Below are 18551 nucleotides of genomic sequence, written 5' to 3' on the forward strand. Positions count from 1 at the left end.
GACAGTAGTGATGATAACGTCCACGTTTTCAAATGGAGGAGAAAAAAAGTTCCTCCTTTCTGTCTAATACCACATGAAAGTGGTTGTTTTTTGGCATCTTATTTGTCCAGCTTCCATATTCGTTTTTTTTCACTTTACAAGAAATACATTGGCGGCAAACTCCGTAGCTTGCTAGCTTGTTTGCACTGGCTTTCGGAGACTCTTGTTTTGAAAGCGCAGGCGCGATGGAGCGGCACTTTTATTGTGAAGACAGGAACTGTGCAGTCAGTCTTTAGGCGTTTGACGGGATGTACGGTTGAAATAAAAAAAGGTCTTTTTTCCTTCACACTTTTGATTGATTGATTGGAACTTTTATTAGTAGATTGCACAGTACAGTACATATTCCGTACAATTGACCACTAAATGGTAACACCCCAATAAGTCTCAACTTGTTTAAGTCAGGTCATGTGACCCCTGGCTCTGTTTGATTGGTCCAACGTCACCAGTGACTGCATCTGATTGGTGGAACGGAGTGAACGTCACCAGTGACTGTATTTGTTGAAACGCAGGCACTATGAAGGTCTGTCTGACAGACCAAAACAAACAAAGCGTGCATTAACAGATCGATAAAAATTAGTAGCGAGCTGAATGTAGATAAAAGTAGCGGAGTAAAAGTAGCGTTTCTTCTCTATAAATATACTCAAGTAAAAGTAAAAGTATGTTGCATTAAAACTTCTCTTAGAAGTACAATTTATCCCAAAAGTTACTCAAGTAGATGTAACAGAGTAAATGTAGCGCGTTACTACCCACCTCTGACCAGGACCAACATTGTTTTGGATACTTTTCAAAATAAAGGGTACCACAAAAAATGTCTATTTGTCTTATTTGAACAGGAAATGTTATGATACAATAAATATACAGTACAGGCCACACACCTTTTCATTCAATGTGTTTTCTTTATTGTCATGACTATTTACATTGTAGATTGTCACATCAAAACTATGAATGAACACATGTGGAGTTATGTACTTAACAAAAAAAAAGGTGAAATAACTGAAAACATGTTTTATATTCTAGTTTCTTCAAAATAGCCACCCTTTGCTCTGATTACTGCTTTGCACACTCTTGGCATTCTCTCCATGGGCTTCAAGAGGTAGTCACCTGAAATGTTTTTCACTTCACAGGTGTCATAGTTTTGATGTGACAATCTAAAATGTAAATAGTCATGAAAATAAAACACATTGAAATGAGAAGGTGTGATAAGTGTGACCAGTAGATGGCAGTCACACATAAGAGATACATGTAGACTGCAATATGACTCAAGTAAACACCAACATTTTAATTGTTCCATTGAAAATATAGAACATTACACACGGCGCTCAAAAATCTGTCCAAAAGTTTTATTAGGACTTTGGTAAGCTATGAAGCCACACCACTTGATGGATTGTACTGTGCTTCAACATAGGAGTATTATTATGGTGTGTGTATAAGGTAAGACATATCTGCTGTTTTGTTTCGCAATATTATGCAAAAGAAACTTTTCTTACCTTCTGGTGCCTGCTGATCTTTATTTGGGATCTGCATAAGTCCTGAAAATTTGCGCCTTTGTAGTCCGTCCCGACGCCGTAGTCGATAAACTTCTTCTTTTTCTCTATCTTCTTGTTATGTGACATTCATCCTCTGCTGTTGCCATTTCTAATATAAAGTAGTGTAAAGTTCTTACTTATATCTGTCAGTAAACTCGCCATGAAAGCACTAAAACATACCGGTGTAGTGACTTGAGTTGTAGCTCATGGAGAGAATGCCAAGAGTGTGCAAAGCAGTAATTAAAAATGTACACCTTCACAAGGTCTCTGAGGTCAGCTGATCAGTTTCTTCTTGTTGCCCCCAAAAACCTGTTTAAAATCCAGAGGTGATGGTGCATTTCCTGTTGTTGTTCCAAAAACATTGGAACAATATCCCTCTTGCTCTTTAATGACTTTTAAATCACGTCTTAAAACATGTTTTTACTCTTTGGCTTTTAAACCAGCGTGAGAGTTGTGATTTTAGTCTATTGTATTTTCTCTGATGTAGTTTTATATTACTGACTCTCCTTAGTTTTTATGTCTCAACTTCTGTGCAGCACTTAGTGAAACTTCTATATCCATCCATCCATCCATCCATCTTCTTCCGCTTATCCGAGGTCGGGTCGCGGGGGCAGCAGCCTAAGCAGGGAAGCCCAGACTTCCCTCTCCCCAGCCACTTGGTCCAGCTCCTCCCGGGGGATCCCGAGGCGTTCCCAGGCCAGCTGGGAGACATAGTCTTCCCAACGTGTCCTGGGTCTTCCTCGTGGCCTCCTACCGGTCAGACGTGCCCTAAACACCTCCTTAGGGAGGCGCTCGGGTGGCATCCTGACCAGATGCCCGAACCACCTCATCTGGCTCCTCTCCATGTGGAGGAGCAGCAGCTTTACTTTGAGCTCCCCCCGGATGACAGAGCTTCTCACCCTATCTCTAAGGGAGAGCCCCGCCACCCGGCGGAGGAAACTCATTTGGGCCGCTTGTACCCGTGATCTTGTCCTTTCGGTCATAACCCAAAGCTCATGACCATAGGTGAGGATGGGAACGTAGATCGACCGGTAAATTGAGAGCTTTGCCTTCCGGCTCAGCTCCTTCTTCACCACAACGGATCGATACAGCGTCCGCATTACTGAAGACGCCGCACCGATCCGCCTGTCGATCTCACGATCCACTCTTCCCCCACTCGTGAACAAGACTCCGAGGTACTTGAACTCCTCCACTTGGGGCAAGATCTCCTCCCCAACCCGGAGATGGCACTCCACCCTTTTCCGGGCGAGAACCATGGACTCGGACTTGGAGGTGCTGATTCTCATCCCAGTCGCTTCACACTCGGCTGCGAACTGATCCAGTGAGAGCTGAAGATCCTGGCCAGATGAAGCCATCAGGACCACATCATCCGCAAAAAGCAGAGACCTAATCCTGCAGCCACCAAACCAGATCCCCTCAACGCCCTGACTGCGCCTAGAAATTCTGTCCATAAAAGTTATGAACAGAATGGGTGACAAAGGGCAGCCTTGGCGGAGTCCAACCCTCACCGGAAACGTGTCCGACTTACTGCCGGCAATGCGGACCAAGCTCTGACACTGATCATACAGGGAGCGGACCGCCACAATCAGACAGTCCGTTACCCCATACTCTCTGAGCACTCTCCACAGGACTTCCTGAGGGACACGGTCGAATGCCTTCTCCAAGTCCACAAAGCACATGTAGACTGGTTGGGCAAACTCCCATGCACCCTCAAGGACCCTGCCCAGAGTATAGAGCTGGTCCACAGTTCCACGACCAGGACGAAAACCACACTGTTCCTCCTGAATCCGAGGTTGGACTATCCGGCGTAGCCTCCTCTCCAGTACACCTGAATAGACCTTACCGGGAAGGCTGAGGAGTGTGATCCCACGATAGTTAGAACACACCCTCCGGTTCCCCTTCTTAAAGAGAGGAACCACCACCCCGGTCTGCCAATCCAAAGGTACTGCCCCCGATGTCCACGCGATGCTGCAGAGTCTTGTCAACCAAGACAGCCCCACAGCATCCAGAGCCTTAAGGAACTCCGGGCGGATCTCATCCACCCCTGGGACCTTGCCACCGAGGAGCTTTTTAACTACCTCGGCAACCTCAGCCCCAGAAATAGGAGAGCCCACCACAGACTCCCCAGGCCCTGCTTCTTCATAGGAAGACATGTTGGTGGGATTGAGGAGGTCTTCGAAGTATTCCCTCCACCGATCCACAACTTCCGCAGTCGAGGATGTTCTAAACTTCTATAGTTTTTTAAAAATGTGCTATATAAATAAAGTGGATTGAATATATGACATTATTATTATTATAATCCTTTCCTCCCAGAGATGCCATCGCCGAGATCCGGGCCATCTGCATCGAGGAGATCGGCGTATGGATGAAGATGTACAGCGACGCCTTCTTAAACGACAGCTACCTGAAGTACGTCGGCTGGACGCTACACGACCGGGTGAGTTCGGTAGAAAACAACCATTGTTGTCATTTCCTGTTGCTAAACTCGCACCACGCTCGCATTCAGCAAGGCGAGGTGCGTCTCAAGTGCCTGAAAGCGCTGCAGAACCTCTACACCAACCGCGACTTGTTCCCCAAGCTGGAGCTTTTTACCAACCGCTTCAAGGTGACGCCAACACAACACAGGCCAGAAGACGAGTGGATTTGTTATTGTTCCTTTTGTCATGACAGGACCGTATTGTCTCCATGACGCTGGACAAGGAGTATGATGTGGCTGTAGAGGCCATCCGGCTAGTCACTCTCATCCTACAGTCAGTAGATCCTTGCATTCTTTTCATTTGCTCCACTCCCACAGCTGTCATGTACAAAGAACACAACACTCCTCTTGTTATTTGCAGGGGCAGTGAGGACGCTCTGTCCAATGAGGACTGTGAGAACGTGTACCACCTGGTCTACTCCGCCCACAGGCCTGTGGCTGTGGCCGCTGGCGAGTTCCTGCACAGAAAGTGAGTCCGTCTGGAATAAAGTGTGGCCCACAGCTCTTTTTTTAACATTGTCAAAATGCTATTTAAAAACAATAAAGAGTGTAGTAAAAGAGAAGCAGGTATGATGTGAAAGTAATAATACATTAAAAAACCCAAAGTAAAAATAGGTATAAAAGTATATATTCCCGCAGCGTGTCAGCATCCAAAGTGCAGAATCAGAAGCCAAATCAAGGTTTACATTGATCATAATTAACATCATTCAATGAGGAAGATGTTACACTTTTTAACCACAATACTGTGAAAAAAGTGAGAACTTTTATGGGATAAAAAGTCAAAATAATTGAATGAAAAGTGATAATTATTTAGTTAAAAAAAATCTAAATTATGAGATAAAAGGTATTAAAAAAAAAATTGATAAAAGATCGAAAATAAATAAATCATGAATATGAGATAAAATGTCCAAATTATGAAATTAAAATCCAAAACTGAGATAAAAAGTCGAACTTGCGATAAATCAAAATTAGGAAATTAAAAGTCAAAAGTATGAGATAAAACGTCAAAATAATTAAATATTAAGTCATAATTGATGATAAATTGAAATTATGACACAAAAAAGCATGATTATGAGATAAAAAAGACGAAATTATGAAATATAAAGTCCAAAAAAGGTAAGAACTTTTATGAGATGAAAAGTCAAAAATATGGGATAAAAAGTCAAAATAATTGGATGAAAAGTGATAATTATTTGATAATTAATTGAAATTATGGGATAAAAGGTAAAGAAAAGAAAAGAAAAGATCAAAAATCAAAAAATCATGAATATGAGATAAAATGTCTAAATTATGAAATTAAAATCCAAAACAATGAGATAAAAAGTCAAAATAATTGGATGAAAAGTGATAATTATTTAGTAAAAAAAATCTAAATTATGAGATAAAAGGTATTTAAAAAAAAATTGATAAAAGATCGAAAATAAATAAATCATGAATATGAGATAAAATGTCCAAATTATGAAATTAAAATCCAAAACTGAGATAAAAAGTCAAACTTGCGATAAATCAAAATGAGGAAATTAAAAGTCAAAAGTATGAGATAAAACATCAAAATAATTAAATATTAAGTCATAATTGATGATAAATTGAAATTATGACACAAAAAAGCATGATTATGAGATAAAAAAGACAAAATTATGAAATAAAAAGTCCTAAAAAGGTAAGAACTTTTATGAGATGAAAAGTCAAAAATATGGGATAAAAAGTCAAAATAATTGGATGAAAAGTGATAATCATTTGATAATTAATTGAAATTATGGGATAAAAGGTAAATAAAATAAAATAAAAGATCAAAAATCAAAAAATCATGAATATGAGACAAAATGTCCAAATTATGAAATTAAAATCCCCCCAAAAATTAGATAAAAAGTCAAACTTGCGATAACTCAAATTTAGGAAATTAAAAGTCAAAAGCATGAGATAAAATGTCAAAATAATCAAATATTAAGTCATAATTGATGATAAAGTGAAATTATGACTTAAAAAAAGCATGATTATGAGATAAAAAAGACTTTTATAAGATGAAAAGTCAAAAATATGGGATAAAAAGTCAAAATAATTAGATGAAAAGTGATAATTATTTAGTTAACAAAAATCTAAATTATGAGATAAAAGGTATTAAAAATTTTTTTTGTAAAAGATCGAAAATAAATAAATCATGAATATGAGATAAAATGTCCAAATTATGAAATTAAAATCCAAAACTGAGATAAAAAGTCGAACTTGCGATAAATCAAAATTAGGAAATTAAAAGTCAAAAGTATGAGATAAAACGTCAAAATAATTAAATATTAAGTCATAATTGATGATAAATTGAAATTATGACACAAAAAAGCATGATTATGAGATAAAAAAGACGAAATTATGAAATATAAAGTCCAAAAAAGGTAAGAACTTTTATGAGATGAAAAGTCAAAAATATGGGATAAAAAGTCAAAATAATTGGATGAAAAGTGATAATTATTTGATAATTAATTGAAATTATGGGATAAAAGGTAAAGAAAAGAAAAGATCAAAAATCAAAAAATCATGAATATGAGATAAAATGTCTAAATTATGAAATTAAAATCCAAAACAATGAGATAAAAAGTCAAAATAATTGGATGAAAAGTGATAATTATTTAGTAAAAAAAAATCTAAATTATGAGATAAAAGGTATTTAAAAAAAAATTGATAAAAGATCGAAAATAAATAAATCATGAATATGAGATAAAATGTCCAAATTATGAAATTAAAATCCAAAACTGAGATAAAAAGTCGAACTTGCGATAAATCAAAATTAGGAAATTAAAAGTCAAAAGTATGAGATAAAACATCAAAATAATTAAATATTAAGTCGTAATTGATGATAAATTGAAATTATGACACAAGAAAGCATGATTATGAGATAAAAAAAGACGGAATTATGAAATAAAAAGTCCAAAAAAGGTAAGAACTTTTATGAGATGAAAAGTCAAAATAATTGAATGAAAAGTGATAATTATTTAGTAAAAAAAATCTAAATTATGAGATAAAAGGTATTTTAAAAAAAATTGATAAAAGATCGAAAATAAATAAATCATGAATATGAGATAAAATGTCCAAATTATGAAATTAAAATCCAAAACTGAGATAAAAAGTCGAACTTGCGATAAATCAAAATGAGGAAATTAAAAGTCAAAAGTATGAGATAAAACATCAAAATAATTAAATATTAAGTCATAATTGATAAATTGAAATTATGACACAAAAAAGCATGATTATGAGATAAAAAAGACAAAATTATGAAATAAAAAGTCCAAAAAAGGTAAGAACTTTTATGAGATGAAAAGTCAAAAGTATGAGATAAAACATCAAAATAATTAAATATTAAGTCGTAATTGATGATAAATTGAAATTATGACACAAGAAAGCATGATTATGAGATAAAAAAAGACGGAATTATGAAATAAAAAGTCCAAAAAAGGTAAGAACTTTTATGAGATGAAAAGTCAAAATAATTGAATGAAAAGTGATAATTATTTAGTAAAAAAAATCTAAATTATGAGATAAAAGGTATTTTAAAAAAAATTGATAAAAGATCGAAAATAAATAAATCATGAATATGAGATAAAATGTCCAAATTATGAAATTAAAATCCAAAACTGAGATAAAAAGTCGAACTTGCGATAAATCAAAATGAGGAAATTAAAAGTCAAAAGTATGAGATAAAACATCAAAATAATTAAATATTAAGTCATAATTGATAAATTGAAATTATGACACAAAAAAGCATGATTATGAGATAAAAAAGACAAAATTATGAAATAAAAAGTCCAAAAAAGGTAAGAACTTTTATGAGATGAAAAGTAAAAAATATGGGATAAAAAGTCAAAATAATTGGATGAAAAGTGATAATCATTTGATAATTAATTGAAATTATGGGATAAAAGGTAAATAAAATAAAAGATCAAAAATAAAAAAATCATGAATATGAGACAAAATGTCCAAATTATGAAATTAAAATCCCCCAAAAAATGAGATAAAAAGTCAAACTTGCGATAACTCAAATTTAGGAAATTAAAAGTCAAAAGCATGAGATAAAATGTCAAAATAATCAAATATTAAGTCATAATTGATGATAAAATGAAATTATGACTTAAAAAAAGCATGATTATGAGATAAAAAAGACTTTTATAAGATGAAAAGTCAAAAATATGGGATAAAAAGTCAAAATAATTGGATGAAAAGTGATAATTATTTGATAATTGAAATTATGAGATAAAAGGTAAAAAATAAAAATAAATCAAAAACCAAAAAATTATGAATATGAGATATAATGTCCAAATTATGAAATTAAAATCCAAAACAATTAGATAAAAAGTCGAACTTGCGATAAGTCAAAATGAGGAAATTAAAAGTCAAAAGTGTGAGATAAAACATCAAAATAATTAAATATTAAGTCATAATTGATGATAACATTGAAATTAAGACATACAAATAGTATTAATATGAAATAAAAAAGACGAAATAACGACATTTTGAGATAAAACATAAATAACGTGATAAAAAATCAATACTGTTATGAATTAAATACCTATTCAAGGCGCCACTTACTTCACATCAAATATTCCACTTTGACATGTTTTTTGGGGAAAATATTGCGTATTGCGTGTGTTTGCCATTTAAAAAACAACTTCTTCTTGGACAAAAAAGGCATAAAACAAACAATTAAATAAACTCATAATCAGCAGCTGGATCTAAAGCAGGGGTTTCCAAAGTGCAGCCCAGGGCTGTTTGTGGCCCGCAGCTCGAGTTTTGTTGGCTCGCAGAATATAGTTGAGACAAAATCCTCACAAGAAACAGTAAAAAAAAGATGGTGTAATGAAAAAAAGTTCAAATATTCATACTAATACTTAATGATACATTTTGTCATTATAACAGAACGCTGACAAAGTTCTCTTAATTTTTTTCTTCTTCACAAAATATCAAATATGTGATGTGAAAGGCGCCAACTATTTCAGATCAAATATTTCACCTTCAGATTTTTTTGAGGAAAATGTTGCATATATTGTGGTTTTGCCAACAAAACACCAAGAACATTTTTTTTTATCGACAGAACTTAAGTTTTTAACGACCAGCAGCACATTCTAAAAATACTTAACGTAAAAAAGTGGATTAAAAGGTCAAGGATGTCGAAAAAGTTGCAATGTTGACTCTAATGACACAAAGTTGCCATGCAGGCTGGTTTTTCTTTAAAACTGTCATTGCTCAAACATTAATAATGAATCAAAATCAATGTTATGAATTATTGACCTATCTGAGGCTCCTATTACTTCACATCAAATAATCCACTTTGGAACATTTTTTGGGGGGGAATTAATGCATATTTTGTGTGTTTACCATATAAAAAATCAAAGTTTTCTCTGACAAAAAGGGCATAAAACAAAAGCATAAACATAAGAACTTATAATGGATGGTGAGATCTGAAGTTCTTTTAGGGATTTAAGTGTTGAAAAAAAAATGAAAAAAAGACTTAACTTTTTTTATGAGTGATGGCCCTTTTAGATCCCCCTTATTTTTTAATTATTGACATATTTAAGGCTTCAATTACACTCAGAAATTTATTTGGGGAAACTATCGCCTAATTTGTGTTTACTATACAAAAAACCTAAGTTTTCTCTGACAAAAAGGGCATAAAACAAAAGCATAAACATAAGAACTTATAACGGATGGCGAGATCTGAAGTTCTTTTAGGGATTTAAGTGTTGAAAAAAAATAAAAATACTTAATTTTAACTTGTTGCCCTTTTAGATCCCCCTTAATTTTTAATTTATGACATATTTAAGGCTTCAATTACACTCAGATTTTTTAGGATGGAAATATGGCCTAATTTGTGTTTTTGCCGTAAAAACAGGGTCTTGACAAAAAGGGCATAAAACAAAAGCATAAACATAAGAACTTCTAATGGATGGTGAGATCTGAAGTTCTTTTAGGGATTTAAGTGTTGAAAAAAAAAAAAAAAGACTTAACTTTATGAGTGATGGCCCTTTTAGATCCCCCTTATTTTTTAATTATTGACATATTTAAGGCTTCAATTACACTCAGATTTTTAAGGATGGAAATATGGCCTAATTTGTGTTTTTGCCGTAAAAACAGGGTCTTGACAAAAAGGGCATAAAACAAAAGCATAAACATAAGAACTTATAATGGATGGTGAGATCTGAAGTTCTTTTAGGGATTTAAGTGTTGAAAATAAAAAAAATTAAAAATACTTAATTTTAACTTGTTTATGAGTGGTGGCCCTTTTAGATCCCCCTTAATTTGTAATTATTGACATATTTAAGGCTTCAATTACACTCAGAAGAAAATATCGCCTAATTTGTGTTTTTGCCGTAAAAACAGGGTCTTGACAAAAAGGGCATTAAACATAAAAACATGTTCATTTAAAGATATTTGATATGATTAATATGTGACTTATTTGAACATTTATATCACTGAGATCCTTCCAGGTCCCTTGGACCAAACTTGAGAGGAGCCCGAAAGGTTAAAAAAAAAAAAAAAGTATTATTTTATTATATTCAAAAATGAGAAATCAAAATGCTTTGACTTTTATTTAGATTAGTATTTTAGTTTGGACAGCCTTGTTCTAAGCCATCTTGTCTCCTCCAGGCTGTTCAGTCGTCATGACCCTCAGGCGGAGGAGGCCCTGGCCAAGCGGCGAGGGAGGAGCAGCCCCAATGGGAACCTCATCCGCATGCTGGTGCTCTTCTTCCTGGAGAGTGAGGTAACCCTTCCGCCTGTCCTCCTGTCAGAAAGGTATTAAGGTACCCTCTTTTTCGGACCACCGGATTATAAGGCGCACTGCCGAAGAGCGTGTCTAGTCAGGTCTATTTTCATACTAAAGGCTCAGCGGATTATAAGGCGCATTAAAGTTGTTTTTTTCTACAAGTAAAAGACTTCATAACATGTAATGGTGCTTCTTTGCTCAAAATGTTGCATAGATGATGTTTTACACATCATCTTCAACTCACTTTCTGACAGTCTCTTCAGGATGCACCGTTTTGTGGGCGCTCTTATTTACGTGCCTCCACTTCGACAGCGTCTTCTCCTTGTTGTAGCGGTGTAGCGTGCAAGGACGGGAGTGGAAGAAGTGTCAAAAGATGGCGCTGACTGTTTTAATGACATTCACACTTTTACTTCAATCAATAACGGAGCAGCATCTCCTCATCCGTGGCTCACTAGTGCAACAACAACACACGAAATGTGTTCCGTGACCGGAACTCTCTAATAACTAAAGTTCCTTGGGTGAATAATGTCAAGTCACTACACCGGTATGTTTTAGTGCTTTCATGGTGAGTTTACTGACAGATATAAGTAAGAACTTTACACTACTTTATATTAGAAATGGCAACAGTGAAGGATGAATGTCACATAACAAGAAGATAGAGAAAAAGAAGAAGATTATCCACTACGGACTACGATGGCGGACACGCGCAAATTGTCAGGACTTATGCAGATCCCAAATACAGATCAGCAGGTACCAGAAGGTAGGAAAAGTTGCTTTTGCATGATATTGTGAAACAAAACAGCAGATAATATGTCTTACCTTCTACACACACCATAATAATACTCTTATGTTGAAGCACAGTACAATCCATCAAGCGGTGTGGGTTACCAAAGCTTACCAAAGTCCTACTAAAAGATTTTGATAGATTTTTGAGCGCCGTGTGTAATGCTCTTATGTGTGACTGCCATCATATTGCGGTTTACATGTATCTCTTATGTGTGACTGCCATCTACTGGTCACACTTATCATTTCACCATGTACCAAATAAAATAGCTTTGAGGTCGGTATGCACAACCAAAATGAATCCGTACATTAGGCGCACCGGGTTATAAGGCGCACTGTGGAGTTTTGAGCAAATTAAAGGATTTTAAGTGCGCCTTATAGTCCGAAAAATACAGTAGTTATAATAACTATGTTAGAACCTGTGCCTGTAAGAAAGTCCAGGCTTTCCTCTCCACCTTGTTGCGTGACAAGTGTTTGTGTGTGTGTGTGTGTGTGTGTGTGTGTGTGTGTGTGTGTGTGTGTGTGTGTGTGTGTGTGTGTGTGTGTGTGTGTGTGTGTGTGTGTGTGTGTGTGTGTGTGTGTGTGTGTGTGTGTGTGTATGTGTGTGTGTGTGCAGCTTCACGAGCACGCAGCCTACTTGGTGGACTCCCTGTGGGAAAGTTCTCAGGAGCTGCTGAAGGACTGGGAGTGTATGACGGAGCTGCTGCTGGAGGAGCCCGTGCAGGGAGAAGAGTGTAAGACCACAGCAGTCATTATTTTCCTCAGGTCTTCTATTCATTGGCTTCTCCGCAGTGCTTTCAGACCGCCAGGAGAGCGCCCTGATAGAGCTGATGGTGTGCACCATCCGCCAGGCGGCCGAGGCACACCCTCCTGTCGGCAGAGGCACCGGCAAGCGGGTGCGTCACCTTTTCTTTTCTATCATTATTAGTAGGGAAAGGGTTTTGTACGGCCCGGTTCCTGGGTGGATCTCGCATGAGAGGAAGAGCCCCCCCCCCCCTCCCTCGTAATCATTTTGCAATGCAGTGTGCTGTGAAAATGATGGAAAGCGCCACTCTACATAGCAACTGACGCTGTGGTCAAAGTTGGAATTGAATACATCACATATGCATGCATACAACATGATGCATCACACATGCATGCATACAACATGATGCATCACACATGCATGCATACAACATGATGCATCACACATGCATGCATACAACATGATACATCACACATGCATGCATACAACATGATGCATCACAATTTCCATTTTCTCTATTCAACATGTTGGAAAAGGAGTAGGAAGAAGCAGAGCTTATTTAATCCTACCCCTTTTCCTTCAAATAGCAGTTGCTAAAACTTTCGTCCACTTCCTGTTCTCAAGTTATTCGCATTATACGACATAAGTAATAACATTAAAAAAAAATAATGAGTGAAGTAAGTTATATTTCATATGGTGAAATAAATAACATTATATAGAAAATGAATGGATGGATTAAATAAATGCATATTGAGGCCACACTAGTATTTGAGCCCAAGGACTTCATCCAGTCAGGTAAGTGTTGATGATGATAATATATTTGATCTGATGTGTGGAGACATTCCACCCCAACCAATGGAGGCAGAAAGGCGGTGTATATTTGTAAATACTGTGCAAAGAGCTACGTCAAAAATGCCACAAAGATGCAGCAGCATATAGACAAGTGCCCAATAATATATCATTGTTGGAATTCCCCTTTCATTTCCATATATTCCCATTCATTCCCATATATTCCCATTCATTCCCATATATTCCCATTCATTCCCATATATTCCCATTCATTCACATTTATTCCCATTCATTCCCATATATTCCCATTCATTCCCATATATTCCCATTCATTCCCATATATTCCCATTCATTTCCATTCATTCCCATTCATTTCCATTCATTTCCATATATTCCCATTCATTCCCATATATTCCCATTCATTCCCATATATTCCCATTCATTCCCATATATTCCCATATATTTTCATTCATTTCCATTCATTTCCATTCATTCCCATATATTCCCATTCATTCCCATATATTCCCATTCATTCCCATATATTCCCATATATTTCCATTCATTCTCATATATTCCCATTCATTCCCATATATTCCCATTCATTCCCATATATTCCCATTCATTCCCATATATTTCCATTCATTCCCATATATTCACATTAATTCCCATATATTCCCATTCATTCCCATATATGTCCATTCATTCCCATATATTCTCATTCATTCATCCATCCATCCATTTTCTACCGCTTATTCCCTTTTGGGGTCGCGGGGGGCGCTGGAGCCTATCTCAGCTACAATCGGGCGGAAGGCGGTGTACACCCTGGACAAGTTGCCACCTCATCGCAGGGCATTCCCATATATTCCCATTCATTCCCATATATTCCCATGCATTCCCATGCATTCCCATTTATTCCCATTTATTCCCATTCATTCCCATATATTCCCATACATTCCCATTCATTCCCATTTATTCCCATTCATTCCCATATATTCCCATTCATTCCCATATATTTCCATTCATTCCCATATATTTCCATTCATTCCCATTCATTCCCATATATTTCCATTCATTCTCGTATATTCCCATTCATTCTCGTATATTCCCATTCATTACCATACATTCCCATACATTCCCATTCATTCCCATATATTCCCATTTATTCCCATTCATTCCCATATATTCCCATTTGTTCCCATATATTCCCATATATTTTCATTCATTCCCATTCATTCCCATATATTTCCATTCATTCTCGTATATTCCCATATATTCCCATACATTCCCATTCATTCCCATACATTCCCATTCATTCCCATACATTCCCATTTATTCCCATACATTCCCATTCATTCCCATACATTCCCATTCATTCCCATACATTCCCATTTATTCCCATTTATTCCCATTCATTCCCATTCATTCCCATATATTTCCATTCATTCTCGTATATTCCCATATATTCCCATACATTCCCATTCATTCCCATACATTCCCATTCATTCCCATACATTCCCATTTATTCCCATACATTCCCATTCATTCCCATACATTCCCATTCATTCCCATACATTCCCATTTATTCCCATTTATTCCCATTTATTCCCATATATTCCCATATATTTTCATTCATTTCCATTTATTCCCATATATTTCCATTCATCCCCATATATTTCCATTCATTCTCGTATATTCCCATTCATTCCCATGGACGGTGTCCAACTTTGAATGATCAAAACATGGTCAATATCTCCAAACTTCCCAAGCTTAACTTCCCGTGGTAAATTTCCGGAGAGTTTCCGGAAATTTACCGGAAACTTTCCACCCCTCTGCAACCCTAATTTTTATAACTGATCTTTTTTGTTACACGGAATTGCCACAAAACACATTTGAAGACATTCAACATCTGAGTGCCGTCTGACGGCTAAAGTGGATAGTCCACCCCCCCAAATTGTCATGTTTCATGAGGAATATGAAACTCCTTCCTACTGTATCGTGTTCTCTGCTCTGTCCAGGTACTTACGGCCAAGGAGAGGAAGACCCAGATAGACGACAAGAACAAACTGACAGAGCACTTCATCATGGCTCTGCCCATGCTGTTGTCCAAGGTAAGTTCATTTTTAAAAGCTTTACATCATCATGACTGAACTGCAACCCCCGTTCCTCATGTCAGTACCAAGCGGACTCGGAGAAGGTGGCCAACCTCCTGCAGATCCCGCAGTTCTTCGACCTGGACGTGTACAGCGCCGGGCGCATGGAGAAGCACCTGGACGCGCTGCTGAAGCAGATCCGTCACGTGGTGGAGAAGCACATCGAGATGGACGTGCTGGAGGCCTGCAGCAAGACCTACAGCATCCTCTGCTCGGAGGAGTACACCATCATGAACCGCGTGGACATCTCCCGCTCGCAGCTCATCGACGAGATGACCGACCGCTTCGCACACTCCGTGGAGGAATTGCTGCAGGAGGTAGGACTTGTCACTCGCCGTGAATACTAGAGATTGACCCATACGGCCACATTTTCGGGCATCATTAGTAGGGTTGCAAAGGGGTGGAAAGTTTCCGGGAAATTTACCACGGAAGCTAAGCTCGGGAAGTTTGGAAATTTTGACAATTTTTTTGGTTATTCATAGTCGGACACCGTCCATCTTATTCTGTAGAAGAAGATGAGAAGCTTGTAAAACACTAATGCTGTCAGGTTCACACACTGATGACATCTATTAAACAGACAAGAAGCAAGGAATCATGCAGAGACAGAGTTCAATTTGGCTCAATGAGGAGAGACGTTTGGGGGTGCACACTCAGTTACAATCTCCCACTACGCCCTAAGGCACAGCCCACGTGCTCCTCTATTTATTTGGGAGGTCCCTGGTTACATCACTGAGGCTGGTAATGTTTATTTTTATTTTTTTTAAATTTTTTTTGGCATAAAAAATACAATCATGTGTGCTTACGGACTGTATCCCTGCAGACTGTATTGATCTACCGTATTTTCCGCACTATTAGCCGCACCTAAAAACCACAAATTTTCTCAAAAGCTGACAGTGCGCCTTTTAACCCGGTGCGCTTTATATATGGATAAATATTAAGATTCATTTTCATAAAGTTTAGGTCTCGCAACTACGGTAAACAGCCGCCATCTTTTTTCCCCGTAGAAGAAGCGCGCGGTGCATGCTGGGATATGTGACGTTTCATTTCCATTTGTGTGTTTATGTAAAGACCCCAAAATGGCTCCTATTAAGTGTGTTGTCTGTCTAATTATAAATAATGCAGACGAGGCGTGTTAACTGAGTTCTCAACGTTTACTCACAGCGTGCTCATAACCACATTCTAACTGCCAGCACATACAACAACGCTTCTCAGGGCTACCGCGCATGCTCGTCACTATCGTTGCATGCTGGGTAGTGTAGTTGTTATATTTGCTAGCTCATAACATCACATTAAGAGACACGCTTACGCGCTTAATTCAATACTCGCCGTCATTCCGGGTGGATTGACAAAAGACCTCCAGCCGCTAGATATTGGTGTCAACAGGGCATTCAAATCACGACTGCGAACGGCGTGGGAACAATGGATGTCCGAAGGCGAACACACCTTCACTAAGACAGGCAGACAGCGCCGGACGACATACGCCAACATCTGCCAGTGGATCGTAAATGCCTGGGCGGATATTTCGGTCACAACTGTGGTCCGAGCTTTCCGGAAGGCAGGATTCACAGAACTGCTGGACAACAGTGACACTGACTCCGATGACTTCGACGAGACGGAACCGGCCATTTTGGATCCCACATTTGCCCAACTTTTCAATTCGGACACCGAAGACGAAGAATTCGAAGGATTTACGAATGAAGAGTAACTTCAGAAAGTGAGCGCTATGTTTATTTTGTGTGTTGTGACATTAACGTTCGAGCAACATTATGTTGCTATTGCTCTGCACTATTTTGAATTTTACTATGTTTGTGATTGCACATTTGCGTACATTTTGGGAGTGAACAGAGTTGTTAGAACGCTGGTTTTTAATATATTATTAAAGTTTGACTGACCTATCTGACTGTTTTTTTGACATTCCCTTTAGCGCAGCGTAGGCGCGGCTTATAGTCCGGGGCGGCTTATAGGTGGACAAAGTTTTGAAATATGCCATTCATTGAAGGTGCGGCTAATAACCCGGGGCGGCTTATAGTGCGGAAAATACGGTATATTGATATATAGTGTAGGAACCAGGATATTAATAACAGAAAGAAACAACCCTTTTGTGCGAATGGGGGAGGGAGGTTTTTTGGGTTGTATCTTGTGTTTTTTATGTTGATTTAAATGTTTTTATTTATTTATTTTTATTTATTTCTTGTGCGGCCCGGTACCAATCGATCCACGGACCAGTACCGGGCCGCGGCCGGGTGGTTGGGGACCACTGCATTACAGTATACTGTATCTGCTGATGTAGTTCTGTTGGAGTTGTTAAAAAAATAGTGGGCCAGTACAGTACAGGCCAAAAGTTTGGACACACCTTCTCATTCAATGTGTTTTCTTTATTTTCATGACTATTTACATTGTAGATTGTCACATCAAAACTATGAATGAACACATGTGGAGTTATGTACTTAACAAAAAAGGTGAAATAACTGAAAATATGTTCTAGTTTCTTCAAAATACTGCTTTGCACACTTTTGGCATTCTCTCCATAAGCTTCAAGCACACCTGTGAAGTGAAAACCATTTCAGGTGACTACCTCTTGAAGCTCATGGAGAGAATGCCAAGAGTGTGCAAAGCAGTAATCGGCGCCAAGGGAGGCTATTTTGAAGAAACTAGAACATATATTCAGTTATTTCACCTTTTTTTTTGTTAAGTACATAACTCCACATGTGTTCATTCATAGTTTTGATGTGACAATCTACAATGTAAATAGTCATGGAAATAAAGAAAACACATTGAATGAGAAGGTGTGTCCAAACTTTTGGCCTGTACTGTATATCGGTATAGCCCCCTATTTTTTTAACAACTCCAACATAACTACATCAGCAGATACAATATACTGTATGGTATACACTAGGGATGTCCCGATCCAGGTTTTTGCACTTCCGATCCGATACCGATACTGACCGATAATGGCCTATCCGAGCATGTATTAAAGTTTAAAGTTATTTAGCCTACTTAGTTGTCAGAATCATGTTGAAAAGGGTTTTAGTACTCTTGATAACAACTAGCCAGCTGAATTAGGGGAGTTTGAATAATACACAATGGTTGGTAACAAGAAACTGACCTGTTTATTCAAGGATAAACACAAAATAGACAAAATTATACATGACAAACAGAAATGGCATCATTGAACTAGGGCTGGGCGATATGGCCTTTTTTTAATATTGCCATATTTTAAGGCCATATTGCGATACACGATATATATCTGGATATTTTGCCTTAGCCTTGAATGAACACTTGATGCATATAATCA

General features: G+C 37.3%; 1 protein-coding gene across 1 annotated transcript in view; it reads left to right on the plus strand.

The window, feature by feature from the left end:
- Nucleotides 1–18551, plus strand: part of stag1a (STAG1 cohesin complex component a) — a 165267-nt gene that overhangs the window by 106818 nt on the left and 39898 nt on the right. Inside the window, exons 10-18 of the mRNA XM_061924458.1 lie at nucleotides 3879–4002; nucleotides 4072–4170; nucleotides 4236–4315; nucleotides 4403–4510; nucleotides 10672–10786; nucleotides 12189–12306; nucleotides 12365–12468; nucleotides 15122–15214; nucleotides 15280–15573. Of these exons, the coding sequence (XP_061780442.1) occupies nucleotides 3879–4002; nucleotides 4072–4170; nucleotides 4236–4315; nucleotides 4403–4510; nucleotides 10672–10786; nucleotides 12189–12306; nucleotides 12365–12468; nucleotides 15122–15214; nucleotides 15280–15573 (1135 nt within the window). The remainder of the gene's footprint in view (nucleotides 1–3878; nucleotides 4003–4071; nucleotides 4171–4235; nucleotides 4316–4402; nucleotides 4511–10671; nucleotides 10787–12188; nucleotides 12307–12364; nucleotides 12469–15121; nucleotides 15215–15279; nucleotides 15574–18551) is intronic.

Source organism: Nerophis lumbriciformis, linkage group LG29, assembly GCF_033978685.3.
Source record: "Nerophis lumbriciformis linkage group LG29, RoL_Nlum_v2.1, whole genome shotgun sequence".
NCBI lineage: Eukaryota > Metazoa > Chordata > Actinopteri > Syngnathiformes > Syngnathidae > Nerophis > Nerophis lumbriciformis.